This window comes from Bufo gargarizans, chromosome 1, assembly GCF_014858855.1.
Source record: "Bufo gargarizans isolate SCDJY-AF-19 chromosome 1, ASM1485885v1, whole genome shotgun sequence".
NCBI lineage: Eukaryota > Metazoa > Chordata > Amphibia > Anura > Bufonidae > Bufo > Bufo gargarizans.
In genome coordinates, this window is record NC_058080.1 from 398,759,821 (window position 1) to 398,777,538 (window position 17,718).

The 17,718-nt window shown below is 43.3% G+C and overlaps 1 protein-coding gene across 1 annotated transcript in view; it reads right to left on the reverse strand.

Annotated features, from left to right (window-relative positions):
* The window catches only part of FBXO10 (F-box protein 10), a 74,468-nt gene that overhangs the window by 39,687 nt on the left and 17,063 nt on the right, over nucleotides 1-17,718 (reverse strand). The window contains exons 5-6 of the mRNA XM_044285845.1: nucleotides 16,643-16,779; nucleotides 883-953 (exon numbers count right to left, since the gene is read on the reverse strand). Of these exons, the coding sequence (XP_044141780.1) occupies nucleotides 883-953; nucleotides 16,643-16,779 (208 nt within the window). The remainder of the gene's footprint in view (nucleotides 1-882; nucleotides 954-16,642; nucleotides 16,780-17,718) is intronic.

Sequence of the window (17,718 nt, forward strand, 5' to 3'; positions counted from 1 at the left end):
TATGGCGTTGCAAAGAAAAAAAAAAAAACTTTTTTTTTTAAAGTACGAAAACACAAGAAAAACTATAAAAATGTGGTACCGCTGTGATCGTACTGACCCGCAGAATGAAGTTAACATGACATGTTTACTGCATAGGGAAAGCCGTCAAAAACAAAACCCATAAAACAATAGCATAATTGTGTTTTCTTTCTAATTCCATCCTATTTCAAAAAATGTTCCAGCTTCCCATTACATTATATGCAATATCAAATGGTGCCAATAGAAAGTACAACTTGTTCCACACAAAAAAAAGCAAGCTATGTGAGTGGAAAAATAAGGCAGGGAGTAGAAAAAATGAAAACATGGAAAATGGCTGCATCAGGAAGAGGTTAAAGGGACTCGGACCAAGCCCATAAACTACAGCGATGCATGAATAGTATTAAGGGCTCAGTGTTCAAATCAGTAATTGTTATCTTTACACACTCTGCCATTCTCCTGCCCGAGCAAAACTTTATCGAAACATGCATGCATTAATATACCCCCAGACCATGCCAGAGGCGTAATGCACTGGTAATAATGCTTTGGAATTCTGCTTTATTACCAAATAAATTAATACTAATTATAAGTACCCCAAAACTGGGACAATAAAAACTATGATATGCACATAGAAAACTAACTTGCAGTCTGCACTGAAGATACTACTGTATCATTTGGAGAGTGATGATTAGATGTTTGTGAAGATTACCAGCACTGATACTGATATTTACTAAATGCTTAATTTTTTTTTTGCAGTGGCACTTTAAATTACCTGACAGAATTCATGACAGTAAATCTACATATTAAAATGTAAAATCTGATGTGTACCTATAACATGCTAGGGAATAGGCTAGCTGTATGCCATACCTGTGATCTGACCTCTTCCATTTTCATTCACTGCAATGCCAGCAGCCAGTCCTTGGAATATATGGTTTCCACTGCAGAAAACAAAGTACAATTATGATGCCCGTTTTGCATATATGGCAATTCTCTTGCTGTTTTTCATCATAGTTTGCAGATTTCTCTTACTGCATCTTCTGCTTCCGATACAGCTGATCGTTGGGGGTGCCAAGTGTCAGATCCGCACCAATCTGATAATGATGACCTATCCCGAGGATGGGTCTTCAATATCTAAGGCTGGGCTCAGACCTGAGCGTTTTACAGCGCGTACATAGACTTTAGCGGGAACACGCGACAATGGGCGTTTGCTTGTCTCTGTATGCGCGATTGCAAACGCCTGCACAATCGCGCATACAGAGCGTACGTTCAAGTACGCTCAGGTCTGAACCCAGCGTAAGTCCTGGAAAACCCATTTAATGCTATATGGCTTCTGAGAATAAGCAGTGACTTGCTGTCAAGGGAGCCAAGCAAATTCAAGCTCTTGTCTATTCACCCTGATAGAGCTCTATCAAGGTGAATAGGACCTCACACTCTCCCTGCTGCTCTCGGCTTTGTGCACACAGCATCAGGGATGTTACCATGGCAGCCAGGGCGTCAGGAGTGTCCTGGCTGCCATGGTAACCGATCAGAGCCCAGCGATTACACTGCTGGGGATCCGATTGGAACTGCCACTGAACCACTAATGACTTTTACACTGCGCCACCAATGTTTATTATACTAGGGTGTTGGGGGGCGCACCCGACCTCTATGACAGGGAGCTGCGATCCTGAGGGGTTAACTGCAGCGGATCGCAGCTCCTTGTCATAGAGGTCGGGTGCCGGCAATTTGATTCCTGCACCCGCCTCCTGTTTTTGTATTAACAGGTCAGTTATCTTCATTGGTGGCGCAGTGGCCACAGCCCCTCCCCTCCTCCTCCCGTCTCTCTTCTTATTGGCGGTGGCGGCAGCAGCACAGGGGGGAGGGAGAGACTCCTTCTCCACTGCGCTGCTGAGAAGAACATCGGCGGCGAGCAGAGAACTATCATCTCCGGTGCCCCGCCGCTGTATTGCGAAGAGCTGCAGGGGCGGGTCTAGTCGCAAATGGCAACAAGACTTTTTAGTAAATTCTAAGTCCTGAAACAGCCTTTTATTACATTTGCACCCTTACAATTAAAAGATATACTATAGGCAATTATGCTTAACCTCGTAGTGTAAACTGTCATTTTTTTTATTTTTGTAATGTATCGGGGGCAGTGATACTGACCATTTTTGTAATATACTTTCATTACTGAAATTGTACATTTCTATTAGAAAAATAGCTCTAAAGTGGCCCATTTTGAGCCTTAGCAACGCTTCTCTGTCTTCTGTTTACAGAACTGTGGAGACTTGCTCAACAATGACTGTGGTATGTAAACAGAGGAGCGTTGCTAAGGATCAAAATGGGCCACTTTAGAGCTATTTTTGTAATAGAAATGTGTGATTTCAGTAATTAAAGTGTATTACAACAAAATGGTCAGTATCACTGCCCCTAAACATTACACAAATAAAAAAGAATGACAGTTACACTTTAATTCTGCATTTGTCTTCAGCAATAATGAGCTCCTCCACAAATCCCCCATTGCAGTTCTGTCATAAAATAAATGAATTCACAATGCATGAAAATAATAATTCAAGTCTTTCAGCTTTTAATAGAAAGCAATAAAGCAATTTACTGACCGTCCCAGAGCATGCTGCTTGACTAATGGAGCAGGAAATCTCAATTACAATTTTGGAAACAAACAGCTTCAAGATGGCTCAAATAATAAATGAAACCTCATGAATACAGTTAAAAAATTTGGACTAAATTCTTTAAAGAATAATACAGGTTGTCCTTAAAGGGATTATCCGGTAAATTATATTGATGAACAATCCTCTGGATAGGACATTAATATCAGATCGGTGGGATCGGACACCAGGGACCTCCACTAATCAGCTGTTAGAACAGGCCAGTGCCCAGGGAGCGGCACGCCCTCTTCCTAGGCCATGTGATGTCACTGTTCATCGATCACGTGGCCTAGTTGCAGCTCAGCCCCATTGAAGTGAATGGGCTGAACGGTAATACCAAGCACAGCTGCTATACTATGTATGGCACTGTGCTTGGTTAGCTGCTGTGAGTCCGCAGCGCTCATCAGAGCTCTGGCGAGTACGGCGGCTTCCTAAAGCAGGAGTGCCCCGGCTGGACCCCTTCCAATGTGATAATGATCAATATCATTTCCTCGATAACCCCTTTAAAGAGGACCTTTCACTAGTTTAAAAAGTAAAAACTAACTATATCAGTGGGCAGAGAGGCGCCCAGGGGTCCCCCTGCACTTACTAGTATGTCTGGGCGCCGCTCAGTTCGCCCGGTATAGGCTCCGGTGTCTGCAGCTCCTTCTTTTGTACTGGGCAGAATTTTTGTATTAGGGTTGTCCCTTGCTGCAGCTCTGGCCAATCGTAGCGCACAGCTCATAGCCTGGGACTCCAAGGCTATGAACGGTGCGCTACGATTGGCCAGCGCTGCAGCAAGGGACAACCCTAATACAAAAACTCAGGCCAGTACAAAAGAAGGAGCTGCAGACACCGGAGCCTATACCGGGCGAACGGAGCGGCGCCCAGACATACTAGTAAGTGCAGGGGGACCCCTGGGCGCCTCTCTGCCCACTGATATAGTTAGTTTTTACTTTTTAAACTAGTGAAAGGTCCTCTTTAACAAGCAGTTACAGCTGATGTAAAAGAACACAAACACATACAGTAGAATAAACACATAAGAACTATTACATGTAATGCCTGTCTTTACTATGAACATAGACAGAGCATACCATGTTGCCTATGTCATTGACTGATACCACTATCACCAAGGAATTTATGGTCAGTTTAAAGTTTAGACAGTGGAAAATTAGAACAGACAGTCAAAAGATTCAGCAAAACTATCACAGTGGCTCAGGCTGAATGATATACCTTATGCATGGAGAGACGCCATTTACAATTTTGCTGTATCTTAAAAGGAGTATTGCCATCTCAGTCATTGATAGATGGGACCTATTCCTATCTTCAGAATAAGGACACTATGTTATCCAACCATCACTATAGGAGTAATGAAAATAGCCATGCCACGGTGCTTAGCTGTTTTTAGTAGTCCCATATTAGTGATGGAGAGTGCAAGCATGGCCACCTCTCCATTCACTGTAATAGGACTGCCATGGCACTTCCAGAAAACCCATTCCCCATGACGGTCTTCCTCAAATTTGTCAGTGGAGCAATGGCACTGTTTACTGCACTGGTAAATTCTAAATAGAAAAGTGTCATGAGAGGAGTCTGGTGGCATCTGGTGCACACCTCACTACACTGCGATTTGTGCTGGAGAGGTCACTGGAATCCTCTTCTTTGTTAATTTACACACAACGCACGCTGTATAAGAGAAAATGCTAAAATAGACTATTTTGAGAGGGCTATGTTTAGAAAGCTAAACCTCAGACATGCTAGTATTCAAGTGTCGTAAAATCTAGTGACAGGATGCCTTTAAAGAGGTTGTCAGAGGATAGGTCATCAATATCAGATGGGCGGCAGTCCGACTCCTAGGACTCTTGCCAATCAGCTGCTTGAAGAGACTAGATAAATAAATAAATAAATAGTAGCAGGCACACTTACATATGGAGCGCGTAAAAATTTCTGAAATCAACAAAAAATGAACCAGTCGATAATGGCGATATGAAGCAAATACAAGAAAAATATAGCAGCATAAGTAGGTTGTGTAGTAATTATAAAGTGCAGGAGCAGAAATTTTTTACTTCTGGAGAGGTAAGCGCCGGATAGATACCGAAGAACACGCAGGACGCCGCGCTGAAGTAAACCGGCTTAAGACCTACTTACCCTCGTTTGCAGGTCCTTCATTAATCACTTGCTGCTGAGGCTTTAATATATGGCGAATTGAGTTAATACTTCATAAGTGCTGATACCGGTAGCCATTTACTAACTACTATCATTCCAATCATACCGCAACAAATTGCCTTGAATTTAGATACATTTTTGCTATTCATTTTGTACTGCCACAATTGTGTCAGGGTATTGACTTCAACTGGAACTTGATGTGTCCCTTTTGAAATCGGAACATTCATTAACTCAGTTGCAGCCACATGGACATCCTGATGTTTATGGGTCATTAGTATTTATTTATTTAATTCTGCTCCTGCACTTAATAATTACTACACAACCTACTTATGCTGCTATATTTTTCTTGTATTTGCTTCATATCACCATTATCGACTGGTTCATTTTTTGTTGATTTCAGACATTTTTCTTGATTTTAGATATTAAATACGTGCTCCTTTATGCAAGTGTGCCTGCTACTATTTATTTATCTATTCATTACCTTAGATTGGGTGAGTCTTTTAGCAGTTGCACCTATCCTCTGTACTCCTGGTTGAGCAACCCTATACACCCTTTTGTTTGAATAGACTGCATCCTCTTCCTAGGCCAGTGGTGTCATATTCATCAGTCACGTGGCCTAGGCGAAGCTCAGTCCCATTCAAGTAAATAGGGCTGAGCTGCAATACCATGCACAGCCACCATCAAATGCATGCCGCTGTTCTTCGTAAGCTGCAAGGAGGCTGCAGCGCTCATGGGAGCATCATAGCCTCCTCAAACAGCTGATCTGAAGGGTCCCAGGTGTCGGACCCCCACCAATCTGATATCAATGACTGAGGACAGGTCATCAATATGGGGGTAATTTAGCTGTGATGTTAGGCTTCTGTGCACATATTTAGGCTACATCTCCATAGGATAGCAAAACTATTTTATAATTTCTACAACTGGCAATGTACAACAATGTACTTTCCCTGTGCAAACTTATTAGTACATTGGCAATGAAAATTGGGCCAGTTGTGAAGGGGTTAAAAACCTGTGTGTGAACCAAGCCCAAATTAAGGAGCAGCTCTGACAAGGACCAAATTTTGATGGCTAGTTGACCGCGTTAAAACATCCCCAAACGGCATGGTCTTGGGTGTTTCTGGTATGCAGTGGTTAGTACTTGGCAAAAGTGGTCCAAGAGTGGACAACTGGTTAACCTGAGGAGAGTCATGGTCAGAATGCCCAAGCTGACCACTGTTCCTTCAATGGGCATGTGGGCATCAGAATTGGACTGTGGAGCAATGAAAGAAGGTGGCCTGGTCTGATGAATCACGTTGTCTTTTCCATCATGTAGATAGCAGGGTACGTGAGCACTGCTTACAAGGGCATGGACGGGGTAACACAGCTGTGCTGGCAGTTTTACAATTTTAAGACAGTGCAGTTTACCTTTCTCTGTAACACACTACAATATCTTGTATTCAGTTTTAATTAAATAGACTTTACAGGTTTAATTAAAGGGCATCTTCTCTTACATCCGCATTGGCAGACTAGTTGGCTTCTTGTTTCAAGGACCATAGCTGTTCTCCTGGGCACCACTGCTACAGTAAATAGTAACCTTATAAACCAGAAAAACAACTGAGAAGGCAAAACAAGCCGGAGCGGAACATAAATGCTGCTGTAGGTGCACTTTTAGTTCCAACTGCTTCCCATAGGACCTTAGATGTTCTTGCTAATGATCACAATCCCTGTGCTCACAATATAATGTAGCACATTCAGTGCATCTTAAGCATTCACAGAAGCATCTACAAACAGGAAAACCAAGTGTCGCTTCAAACAAACAATCTATTTCCGAATACCAGGGCTCCATTCTTTTTTCTTTTTTATTGATTTTCTTTAGCATTTATACAGAAACAAAAATGACACGGATTCATGTGCAAAAATATACAGAGACCCTAACTGGGTACATCCACAGTCATAAACAGAACATACCCAATTTCCTAACCCAAACCCCTTCCCCTCCCCTGAACCGCACCATAACTCACTTAGACCATAAACCAGGGCTCCATTCTAGTATAATAATAAAATATGATAAAGTGATCCCCGTCATGTTAAAAGGGTTCTCCGGTCCAAACCTAATAATTGCTGGCTAAATCTAACCTGTGGAGAGAAGGTTAGAAGTCCGTCTTCTTCTCTTCCCGTCTTCTCTTCCTTTCTCCAGCAGGAGACGGACTCGTGACGTCACCGCCTCCTACTAAAGAAAGCATCGGCTGGCAGTCTTCACAGCGCACTAGGCTGAATGCTAGTGCGCATGAGCAGGACCACCAACCGGCCGTCAGTATCTGTATCGTACAAGCTTCTATGTGAAGCCTATACTGACTCCTGCACAGCGCGATGTAAGCGCTGTGCAGGAGTGACAGCAAAACAATCAGCCACAGAGGCTGATCGCTATGCTGTGCATGTCACAGGGGGCACTAGATTGCAAACAGGGGGCAATGGATGGCACAATGAGGGCACTGGATGGCGGCACAATGAGGGCCAATTGATGGCAAACAGGGGCACTGGACATCACTGTTATGGGGGCACTGTGGACGTCACTGTTATGGGGGCACTGTGGACGTCACTGTTATGGGGGCACTGTGGACGTCACTGTTATGGGGGCACTGTGGACGTCACTGTTATGGGGGCACTGTGGACGTCACTGTTATGGGCGCTGAGTATAAGTGATAGGGCTTGTGGATCCACAAAATAAGGTTGCTGTCAGTGTGCGATTCACTTTTTTTTTTTTGCAGTCCCATTGAGTTCTATGGGTTTTAGATCTGCATTATGAGGACCAGAATAGAGGCATGTTCTATCTTTTTCAGAACTGACATACGGATGTGGAAAGCACATGGATGTCATCAGTGTGTTTTTTACATCCGTATGCCAGTTCCAGTAAAGACAGAACATGTCCTATTCTGTTCCTCAAAATGAGGACCTCAAATCCATAGAACTCAATGGGGCTGCAAAAAATGTGGATCGCAAAATGTATACTGTCGTGTGCATAAGGGTTTAGATACACAGCTCAGCAGGCAGGATCATACAAGATGGGATTAGAGATGCACTTCAGCAGGCAGTATCATACAAGATGGGATTAGAGATACACTTCAGCAGGCAGTATCATACAAGATGGGATTAGAGATACACTTCAGCAGGCAGTATCATACAAGATGGGATTAGAGATACACTTCAGCAGGCAGTATCATACAAGATGGGATTAGAGATGCACTTCAGCAGGCAGTATCATACAAGATGGGATTAGAGATGCACTTCAGCAGGCAGTATCATACAAGATGGGATTAGAGATACACTTCAGCAGGCAGTATCATACAAGATGGGATTAGATATACGCTTCAGCAGGCAGTATCATACAGTATGGGATTAGATATACACTTCAGCAGGCAGGATCATACAAGATGGGATTAGAGATACACTTCAGCAGGCAGTATCATACAAGATGGGATTAGAGATACACTTCAGCAGGCAGTATCATACAAAATGGGATTAGAGATACACTTCAGCAGGCAGTATCATACAAGATGGGATTAGAGATACACTTCAGCAGGCAGTATCATACAAGATGGGATTAGATATACGCTTCAGCAGGCAGTATCATACAGTATGGGATTAGATATACACTTCAGCAGGCAGGATCATACAAGATGGGATTAGATATACACTTCAGCAGGCAGTATCATACAAGATGGGATTAGAGATACACTTCAGCAGGCAGTATCATACAAGATGGGATTAGAGATACACTTCAGCAGGCAGTATCATACAAGATGGGATTAGATATACACTTCAGCAGGCAGTATCATACAAGATGGGATTAGATATACGCTTCAGCAGGCAGTATCATACAGTATGGGATTAGATATACGCTTCAGCAGGCAGTATCATACAAGATGGGATTACATATACGCTTCAGCAGGCAGTATCATACAAGATGGGATTAGATATACGCTTCAGCAGGCAGTATCATACAAGATGGAATTAGATATACGCTTCAGCAGGCAGTATCATACAAGATGGGATTAGATATACGCTTCAGCAGGCAGTATCATACAGTATGGGATTAGATATACACTTCAGCAGGCAGGATCATACAAGATGGGATTAGAGATACACTTCAGCAGGCAGTATCATACAAGATGGGATTAGATATACACTTCAGCAGGCAGTATCATACAAGATGGGATTAGAGATACACTTCAGCAGGCAGGATCATACAAGATGGGATTAGAGATACACTTCAGCAGGCAGTATCATACAAGATGGGATTAGAGATACACTTCAGCAGGCAGTATCATACAAGATGGGATTAGATATACGCTTCAGCAGGCAGTATCATACAAGATGGGATTACATATACACTTCAGCAGGCAGTATCATACAAGATGGGATTACATATACACTTCAGCAGGCAGTATCGCACACAACAGGATGTGTATCAGGCACACACACAGGATAGGATTAGATACAGATGTGTTTGGGTGTGCTTGCTGCTTCCAACTGTTTATCACACTCTGGGGACGGTCAGTGATGGGATTTAGACACTGGGTGAGAAGTAGATTCATGTCTCTGTGCAGAAAGATGGACACAGCAGTTGTAATGGGTGTGGCTGCTGCAGACAGAGCAGTGTGGGGGGGGGCGTGTCCAGCCTGTGACTCATCACTGTGCAGTGTAGCCAGGCTTGTGTATCAATAAAGTTATGTATTCAACAAAACAAGAAGGGGAGAAAGTAAACAGATCTGCCAGGATAATGTGATGTCTTCCAGGGGGGAAAGAAAGCTCAGACATGAAAAACAGGTATTGGGGGCATATGTAGGCATGGTGAGGCGTGTTAAGAGCACATAAAAAGAATTTTGATTTTGGGACCAGACAACCTCTTTCCCAGCTGATAAATAATACAATGGCTTCACTTTTGAGCAGTAAATCTGCTTTCATATTTCATCAGGTTCTATAGCTATGAAAAAGATTTATTGGAAACGCATCCACCTCTCTTGTACCGTGTATTAATCCCTGAGAAGTCGGAGTTTCCATGTATGTATGTTGTATGACCCATAATTCATAAATCGCCAGATAACAGCAGCAGTAATACGTCCTTAGTGCATAGCAACGCTTTATCACATCAGCTATCTCCAGCGACCTCTAGAGAAATATCGTGCTTGTACGATAGACGGTTCATCAGCTGACAATATACTACGGCAGGTGAATTTCACTGGTATTAGTACATCATTTATAAGTAGCCTGGACACTGACAGCTGGACAGTAAAACTCAAGCTCACAGACCATTTTTACAATTAATCCCTATTATTAAATAAACGCACTGGCCTAAAATGTAGAACGTCTATGCGGGTTGTCTTCAGCAGTTGCATCTTCAGCAGTAGCGCCTCATATGCCTCTTTTTAGCGATTGACAGGGAGGTTTCAGCACTCGCACCACCACCAATCAAAGCCTTTGATATTTCACTATGACACAGTAAAATTTGGCAAACATTTTGAAAAATTGTCCAAAAATATTATGAATTTCCTTGCTTATTTTTTAACCACTTTAACCCCGCTAGCTGAAACCCCCTTCATGACCAGGCCACTTTTTACACTTCTGCACTACACTACTTTCACCGTTTATTGCTCGGTCATGCAACTTACCACCCAAATGAATTTTACCTCCTTTTCTTCTCACTAATAGAGCTTTCATTTGGTGGTATTTCATTGCTGCTGACATTTTTACTTTTTTGGTTATTAATCGAAATTTAACGATTTTTTTGCAAAAAAATGAAATTTTTCACTTTCAGCTGTAAAATTTTGCAAAAAAACGACATGCATATATAAATTTGTCGCTAAATTTATTGTTCTACATGTCTTTGATAAAAAAAAAATGTTTGGGCAAAAAAAAAATGGTTTGGGTAAAAGTTATAGCGTTTACAAACTATGGTACAAAAATGTGAATTTCCGCTTTTTGAAGCAGCTCTGACTTTCTGAGCACCTGTCATGATTCCTGAGGTTCTACAATGCCCAAACAGTAGAAAAACCCCACAAATGACCCCATTTCGGAAAGTAGACACCCTAAGGTATTCGCTGATGGGCATAGTGAGTTCCTAGAACTTTTTATTTTTTGTCACAAGTTAGCGGAAAATTATGATTTTTATTTATTTTTATTTTTTTCTTACAAAGTCTCATATTCCACTAACTTGCAACAAAAAATAAAAAATTCTAGGAACTCGCCATGCCCCTCACGGAATACCTTTGGGTGTCTTCTTTCCAAAATGGGGTCACTTGTGGGGTAGTTATACTGCCCTGGCATTCTAGGGGCCCATATGTGTGAGAAGTAGTTTGCAATCAAAATCTGTAAAAAATGAACAGTGAAATCCGAAAGGTTCACTTTGGAATGTGGGTCCCTTTGCCCACCTAGGCTGCAAAAAAGTGTCACACATGTGGTACCGCCGTACTCAGGAGAAGTTGGGGAATGTGTTTTGGGGTGTCATTTTACATATACCCATGCTGGGTGAGAGAAATATCTTGGCAAAAGACAACTTTTCCCATTTTTTTATACAAAGTTGGCATTTGACCAAGATATTTCTCTCACCCAGCATGGGTATATGTAAAATGACACCCCAAAACACATTCCCCAACTTCTTCTGAGTACGGCGATACCACATGTGTGACACTTTTTTGCAACCAAGGTGGGCAAAGGGGCACATATTCCAAAGTGCACCTTTCGGATTTCGCAGGCCTTTTTTTTTTTTTACACATTTTGATTGCAAAGTACTTCTCACACATTTGGGCCCCTAAATTGCCAGGGCAGTATAACTACGCCACAAGTGACCCCATTTTGGAAAGAAGACACCCAAAGGTATTCCGTGAGGGGCATGGCGAGTTCCTAGAATTTTTTATTTTTTGTCGCAAGTTAGTGGAATATGAGACTTTGTAAGGAAAATAAATAAATAAATAAAAATCATCATTTTCCGCTAACTTGTGACAAAAAATAAAAAATTCTAGGAACTCGCCATGCCCCTCACGGAATACCTTGGGGTGTCTTCTTTTTAAAATGGGGTCACTTGTGGCGTAGTTATACTGCCCTGGCATTCTAGGGGCCCAAATGTGTGAGAAGTACTTTGCAATCAAAATCTGTAAAAAATGACCGGTGAAATCCGAAAGGTGCTCTTTGGAATGTGTGCCCCTTTGCCCACCTAGGCTGCAAAAAAGTGTCACACATCTGGTATCGCCGTACTCAGGAGAAGTTGGGGAATGTGTTTTGGGGTGTCATTTTACATATACCCATGCTGGGTGAGAGAAATATCTTGGCAAAAGACAACTTTTCCCATTTTTTTATACAAAGTTGGCATTTGACCAAGATATTGCCCAAATTCCTTTTAGGAGGGCATTTTTAGACATTTGGATCCCAGACTTCTTCTCACGCTTTCGGGCCCCTAAAAAGCCAGGGCAGTATAAATACCCCACATGTGACCCCATTTTGGAAAGAAGACACCCCAAGGTATTCCGTGAGGGGCATGGCGAGTTCCTAGAATTTTTTTTTTTTGGCACAAGTTAGCGGAAATTGATTTTTTTTTGGTATTTTCTCACAAAGTCTCCCTTTCCGCTAACTTGGGACAAAAATTTCAATCTTTCATGGACTCAATATGCCCCTCACGGAATACCTTGGGGTGTCTTCTTTCCGAAATGGGGTCACATGTGGGGTATTTATACTGCCCTGGCATTTTAGGGGCCCTAAAGCGTGAGAAGAAGTCTGAAAAAAATGTCTGAATGGAGCCTTACAGGGGGTGATCAATGACAGGGGGGTGATCAGGGAGTCTATATGGGGTGATCACCCCCCTGTCATTGATCACCCCCCTGTAAGGCTCCATTCAGACGTCCGTATGATTTTTACGGATCCACTGATACATGGATCGGATCCGCAAAACACATACGGACGTCTGAATGGAGCCTTACAGGTGGGTGATCAATGACAAGGGGGTGATCACGCATATAGACTTCCTGATCACTTCCCTGTCATTGATCACCCCCCGTCATTGATCACCCCCCTGTAAGGCTCCATTCAGACGTCCGTATGATTTTTACGGATCCACTGATACATGGATCGGATCCGCAAAACACATACGGACGTCTGAATGGAGCCTTACAGGTGGGTGATCAATGACAAGGGGGTGATCACCCATATAGACTTCCTGATCACCCCCCTGTCATTGATCACCCCCCTGTAAGTCTCCATTCAGACGTCCGTATGATTTTTACGGATCCACGGATACATGGATTGGATCCGCAAAACGCATACGGACGTCTGAATGGAGCCTTACAGGGGGGTGATCAATGACAGGGGGGTGATCAGGGAGTCTATATGGGTGATCACCCCCCTGTCATTGATCACCCCCCTGTAAGGCTCCATTCAGACGTCCGTATGTGTTTTGCGGATCCGATCCATGTATCAGTGGATCCGTACAACTCAGACGGACGTCTTAATAGCGCCTTACCGGGGGGTGATCAATGACAGGGGGGTGATCAATGACAGGGAAGTGATCAGGAAGTCTATATGCGTGATCACCCCCTTGTCATTGATCACCCACCTGTAAGGCTCCATTCAGACGTCCGTATGTGTTTTGCGGATCCGATCCATGTATCAGTGGATCCGTAAAAATCATACGGACGTCTGAATGGAGCCTTACAGGGGGTGATCAATGACAGGGGGGTGATCAATGACAGGGAAGTGATCAGGAAGTCTATATGCGTGATCACCCCCTTGTCATTGATCACCCACCTGTAAGGCTCCATTCAGACGTCCGTATGTGTTTTGCGGATCCGATCCATGTATCAGTGGATCCGTAAAAATCATACGGACGTCTGAATGGAGCCTTACAGGGGGGTGATCAATGACAGGGGGGTGATCAGGGAGTCTATATGGGGTGATCATGGGTGATCAGGGGTTAATAAGTGACAGGGGGGGGGGGTGTAGTGTAGTGGTGTTTTCTGGTACTTTACTGAGCTGCCTGTGTCCTCTGGTGGTCGATCCAAACAAAAGGGACCACCAGAGGACCAGGTAGCAGGTATATTAGACGCTGTTATCAAAACAGCATCTAATATACCTGTTAGGGGTTAAAAAAATCACATCTCCAGCCTGACAGCGAGCGATCGCCGCTGGCAGGCTGGAGATCCACTCGCTTACCTTCCAATCCTGTGAACGCGCGCGCCTGTGTGCGCGCGTTCACAGGAAATCACGGCTCTCGCGAGATGACGCATATATGCGTGACTCTGCGCAGAGCTGCCACCTTCGGAACGCGAATCTGCGTTAGGCGGTCCGGAGGTGGTTAATAGGTATAGCGCTTTCGTTTCGGTTACAGATCAAATACATCAAATGCTCGGTGTGGCCTCAACCACTTATAGAACTAAATGAAGAAATTCTGATGGCAGTGCCCAATGAAGTCAGTACTAACCTAAAGAATTTTAGCACGTAACACAATGGCAGTGTGGAGTCTTCTCAGCAGCCCTGTTTCTGCACCAGAGTGGGCTTCTTCAACTCTGATCACAATAGCAGCCTCAATATATACAGTCAGTTCCATATATAGGGACATCGACACAATTCTAACATTTTTGGCTCTATACACCACCACAATAGATTTGAAATGAGACGAACAAGATGTGCTTTAACTGCAGACTGTGTCAGCTTTAATTTGAGGGTATTTACATCCAAATCAAGTGAACGGTGTAGGAATTACAACAGTTATAATGCGCTATAATAAGTGTTTTAGAAGGTCAGAGATAAGGAGCACCTAAGCTGGCTGATGGAGCACAGAGAAAATTCAGATCCTGCTACTAGAGAAACTCAAAGCTGCCCGGAGAAAATGACTCCATATTTAGTAATAAAGACCCATTGAAAAAATGAGGGACAGTTCTACCCATTAAAACAATGCTGACTGAATGGACAACTTCATAGAAAAAGAGTCAGTGGCACACCATCCTTTCATCTTACATTACCACATGTTTTTCTTGTTTCCTGCTCAAAAATGGCTAGTGTCCAGTTTGACCAATTTGCACAACATATGGTGATCACTAGTTATCCTCATGCTCTATTCTAAAGGGGGTGTCCCATGAAAATATTGTTTATTTTCAAACCAGCACCTGGATCTGAATACTTTTCAAAAATTTGGTATAGTCAGAGTTATTCAATAAAATAAATCTGTTTAGTGCCACCTGCTGTTTATTTTTCCCCTATTTCTCTGTCCACCTCAGTAACATCAATGAAGTGGATGGACATGCTCATTTCCATCCTTCAACGGCAACCAGCTGTATCTACTGTTAGAAGCTGTAACACAGTTACAGGGAGAGAGCTGCAGTAGAAAATACACGCCCCCTGAGCTGTGATAGGAAGATAGCTGCAGCAGAATAAACACGCCACCTGAGCTGTGATAGAAGGATAGCTGCAGCAGAATAAACACGCCCCCTGAGCTGTGATAGAAGGATAGCTGCAGCAGAATAAACACGCCCCCTGAGCTGTGATAGTAGGATAGCTGCAGTAGAAAATACACGCCCCCTGAGCTGTGATAGTAGGATAGCTGCAGCAGAATAAACACGCCCCCTGAGCTGTGATAGGAAGATAGCTGCAGCAGAATAAACACGCCACCTGAGCTGTGATAGAAGGATAGCTGCAGCAGAATAAACACGCCCCCTGAGCTGTGATAGTAGGATAGCTGCAGTAGAAAATACACGCCCCCTGAGCTGTGATAGTAGGATAGCTGCAGCAGAATAAACACGCCACCTGAGCTGTGATAGGAAGATAGCTGCAGCAGAATAAACACGCCACCTGAGCTGTGATAGAAGGATAGCTGCAGCAGAATAAACACGCCCCCTGAGCTGTGATAGTAGGATAGCTGCAGTAGAAAATACACGCCCCCTGAGCTGTGATAGGAAGATAGCTGCAGCAGAATAAACACGCCACCTGAGCTGTGATAGAAGGATAGCTGCAGCAGAATAAACACGCCCCCTGAGCTGTGATAGTAGGATAGCTGCAGTAGAAAATACACGCCCCCTGAGCTGTGATAGGAAGATAGCTGCAGCAGAATAAACACGCCACCTGAGCTGTGATAGAAGGATAGCTGCAGCAGAATAAACACGCCACCTGAGCTGTGATAGAAGGATAGCTGCAGCAGAATAAACACGCCCCCTGAGCTGTGATAGTAGGATAGCTGCAGCAGAATAAACACGGCCCCTGAGCTGTGATAGGAGGATAGCTGCAGCAGAATAAACACGCCACCTGAGCTGTGATAGAAGGATAGCTGCAGCAGAATAAACACGCCCCCTGAGCTGTGATAGTAGGATAGCTGCAGCAGAATAAACACGGCCCCTGAGCTGTGATAGGAGGATAGCTGCAGCAGAATAAACACGCCACCTGAGCTGTGATAGAAGGATAGCTGCAGCAGAATAAACACGCCCCCTGAGCTGTGATAGTAGGATAGCTGCAGCAGAATAAACACGGCCCCTGAGCTGTGATAGGAGGATAGCTGCAGCAGAATAAACACGCCCCCTGAGCTGTGATGGGAAGACAGCTGCAAAATAAACACGCCCCCTGAGCTGTGATAGGAAGATGGCTGTAAGGATATTTTTGTAAGCATGTTTTTTTCCCCCATGCAGGATGATATCACTTCACTATAAATAACTGTTATTGCTCCACATATTAATGAACAAACAAGATTAACGCTAATCACAAGGGAAACCCCAGTAGCTGTTTCTTCTTCAGCTTCCACAGAGCTGCTGCTTGTGCAAATAACATTCTCATCATCCACTACATACAGTCAAAAGAAACAGAAAGACCACAATGAGACCTTAATAACATACCTCACCACAGGGTTCCCATTGTACAGTATATAAATGCCAGCTTCTTTATTCCCATAGATCTGATTGCTGCGGATGCTGCCTTTCCCGTTGCCCAGGACAACAATGCCAGAGCGGAGGCCACTGTGTATCCTGTTACACTGCCAGTGCCATTATATTCACAGGGAAAAGAAGGTAGAAAAAACACAAAACATCAATAGCGAACAATGTAAAGATTTCACCACCTGCCAGAAAATACACTGTACCCTTGAAACCTTCTACAGCCTCTTCTTTTCAGCCATACCCTGGATATTTTTGTTACATTTAGGGCCAGTTAAAAAACACGACAAAAAAAATAAAAAAATCAGTGCGAAAAAAACATTTACCTTTTTTTAACCAATGGGTGTTCAATACAAAGCTGAATTTTTAGCTTGAGGTTTTTAAAGCAGGTCTGCAACAAAAAACGAGTGGAAAATACACAAAAAAAACGACTGGACTTACATGGAGCTGTTTTTTGTTTTTTTTCCAGCTTCCTATTCATTTCAATGGTAAATTCAGCACAGATTCTGCCCCAAAGTAGGGTATGCTTCTTTTTTTCCCCAAGTGTAAAAAACAAAAAACAAAACAGGTGCTGCTTTCTATTGAAATGAATGGATGTTTTTTTTAGGTGTTTTTTGGAGCCGATTTTGAGGCAGAAACACTCTAAAATCGGTGCCAAAAAAATCCAGTGTGAACTGGCCCTAACATTACAAATAATCAGTTTCCTGTATGCATACACGTACCTACAATAGGTACTCCTCATTTTCAGCTCTGTATAACTGCACCACTGTAAAGGTAATCAACACAAAATGATTCTTACATGTCAAACACCACCAGTCACAGTATATGGGAGAGCAGAAAAAGGTTTTGAAAAACGAAGAATAAAGAGGAATCTAGGGAAGACAAACTGTTAGAGGCTTCAAGAGAACTGGAACACTTATATACACACACACAAGGGCGTAGCTATAGAGGGTGCAGAGGTAGCAGTCGCTACCGGGCCCAGGAGCCTGAGGGGGCCCAAAGACCCTTGTGCCACATAAGACACTGGCATTACAGAAAGT